At 32.4% G+C, this 2,629-nt stretch overlaps 1 protein-coding gene across 1 annotated transcript in view; it reads left to right on the forward strand.

Moving 5' to 3' along the window:
• The first annotated feature begins 1,157 nt into the window (after positions 1-1,157).
• LOC111740061 (adhesion G protein-coupled receptor L3) overlaps positions 1,158-2,629 on the forward strand; it is an 80,211-nt gene continuing 78,739 nt past the window's right edge. The window contains exon 1 of the mRNA XM_023530913.1: positions 1,158-1,373. Within this exon, the coding sequence (XP_023386681.1) occupies positions 1,213-1,373 (161 nt within the window). The 5' untranslated portion in view covers positions 1,158-1,212. The remainder of the gene's footprint in view (positions 1,374-2,629) is intronic.

A 2,629-nucleotide genomic window follows, 5' to 3' on the forward strand; every position in this document is an offset into this window, starting at 1 on the left:
TGCAGTAAACTTCACCACATGTTTTATACTGCACAAAACTAATTTTTGACAAATAGCATAAAGAACAATGATTGATATGAAAACCTGGAGTAGAGTGCAGCTCAGCTCAAGTTGCCTTTATTCTTATTGTTAGACAGATGTCCTCTTCCTGCATTCCACATAGTGAATAGGCTATGCTTTGTCTCTAGACCTCTTATATTTGACTTCCTCATCTCCCCCTCATTGTTATCTCTCTACACCAAAAAAATTGACCTGCCCTTTGTGTCATTTCTCAAGGATCATACTCATCATTGAACCCTTATTAATCTGATAATTTCTATAAATGTGTTGCTTCATCTAGTAGGAACTGTAGATTTTACTTAGGACTTCTTATAAGAAATGAAAACCCCCAAAAGAGTGAGAATTTCAGAAACTGACATAAGATTAATATATGGTCTGCTGACTTGTAGTACCTTTTAAGTTTGCCAAAGAAAATAGTTCAAACTGCCATTTTTGACCAAGCTTGTCTAGACATTTAGTACAATCACAAAAAAAAAAAAAAAAATGAGAGAGAAAGCACTTCTGAAACACCTTATTTTAACCAGCTCTCCTTTTATAACTATGTAGCATGAACTTCCCAATGCTATCTTAGATTCTTTCTGAAACAAAGCAGGGAAGAAATAAATAAGAACAATAATAATGAATTAATAATCTCATCATAAAATACTGTAATGAATTATTTAATTTTAAGAACTTTTATTCTCCTTGGTTTTCATATTTCTCTTTCATTTACAATTGAAGAATTTAATACGTTAGTACACACATGATTATGGACAATAGAAAAAATTCCTAAGGTCTATTTTAAAATCTTTAGACTAGTCTCAACAATAATTATCAATAGGCACTTAGAATGTTTTCCTAAATATCATAATCTTTATTATAATATTATGCTGTCACCCACAAGCCATTATTAATAAAATGTTAAGTATAATTTTCAAAGATAGGTTATATTTAATTAGGTTTCAATATCTGAATTTTAAGAAATGTCTACATTATTCTTTTGCAGACCTATTTTTTTGTTATAGTCTTGATAAATATTTATTTTAATTTGACGGCAGTCGATAATATTTCATGTAGTAGTTGTTTGACTAAATCATTTGTTCCTTTTCCTAGATTGCCTGTGCGGTTTTTGCTGCCCTCTTACATTTCTTCTTCTTGGCTGCCTTCACCTGGATGTTCCTGGAGGGAGTGCAGCTCTATATCATGCTGGTGGAGGTTTTTGAGAGCGAACATTCACGTAGAAAATACTTTTACCTGGTCGGCTATGGCATGCCTGCACTCATTGTGGCTGTGTCAGCTGCAGTAGACTACAGGAGTTATGGAACAGATAAAGTGTGAGTTTATGTTTTCTTTCTTTTTCTCTCTCTTTTTAAAGCTAGTTCAAATAAAAGCTTTGGATTTTCTTGGAAGCAAAGGTCTTTATAACAACACTTCACAACAATAAATGAAGGAACTGGAAAAACAAATGGGGGATAATTCAATCCATGGTTGTACTTTTGTTATGTTGTAAAAAGAGCAAATAAAGTCCTGAGATTCAGTATGATGCTGTTTTTAAACAGCATAATTTTTCTGTATCTAAATCATAACCTTTAGTAATTATAAATAGATGATTATTTTAATCTCTTTCAAAAAGCATTGAGACATTTGTCATATGAAGAACTAGCTATATTTTAAACTATCTTTTCAGAGGAGAGTGCAGTCCCTGACATTAATGGTTTCTCTTCTTCCAGACGTACAAGTTCTAATCACTGGAGATATATATCATTAACACAAAGAAAGACTATGGGAACAGGGGCAGTTTGTGTTTTTTCTTTTTTTCCTAAGTGAGTATTGGGGTATAAATGAATTTTATTTTCTGTATAACTTTAAGTTGGTGAGACATATATGTAAGGATATCTAGCGCACTGGCAAGGAGTTCAGTAAAAAATAGTTTTGTAATCCACATCAATACAACAGTTAGACCCTGAGAATGAATGAAAGTTTCAATAAAAAAAAAAAAGATTAGAAAGATGACCAATATAGTTCTCTGATGAAAACCCACATTTAGGACATAGATTGAGGAGGGAAAATAAAAATAGAGGCCTTAGAAAGAGAACCACAAGATTTGGGATCAGGCAGAGCAAGAAGAAAGTTTCAAGATGGTATTTCAAAACCATGGTGTTTTATGTCAAAGATAACTCGAGTAGAATAAGCATTGAGAGAAAATCTTTTGACTTTCGTAACAGCTATTTTGACAAAGTGCTAGAAGCAGAAGCCAAATTAGAAGGTGTGAAGAGATGTCAGTAGTAAGAAAGTAGAGTCTTTAAGTGTTTTCTACACCCTGAAGAAATTTGATTGAGACATAGTAAAAATATTAAGTCAAGTGATAACAGTAATAAAGGAGGATGTGAAAAAAAAAAAAAAAAAAGAAGTCCCAAGCATGTCTAAGGTGAGAAGCATCAAGCTGATAGGAGATTCCTAGAGAGAAAATATCTTATACTTCATTTGTATTCAATATATATATAGGTTGAATAAAAGGGAAGATTCGAGAAGGGTAGAAAGGCCTAAGATTGAATATGAGATGAGGAAAACCTCGATTTGGTACTGAAAG

Source organism: Pteropus vampyrus, unplaced genomic scaffold (assembly GCF_000151845.1).
Source record: "Pteropus vampyrus isolate Shadow unplaced genomic scaffold, Pvam_2.0 Scaffold57, whole genome shotgun sequence".
Classification (NCBI taxonomy): Eukaryota; Metazoa; Chordata; class Mammalia; order Chiroptera; family Pteropodidae; genus Pteropus; species Pteropus vampyrus.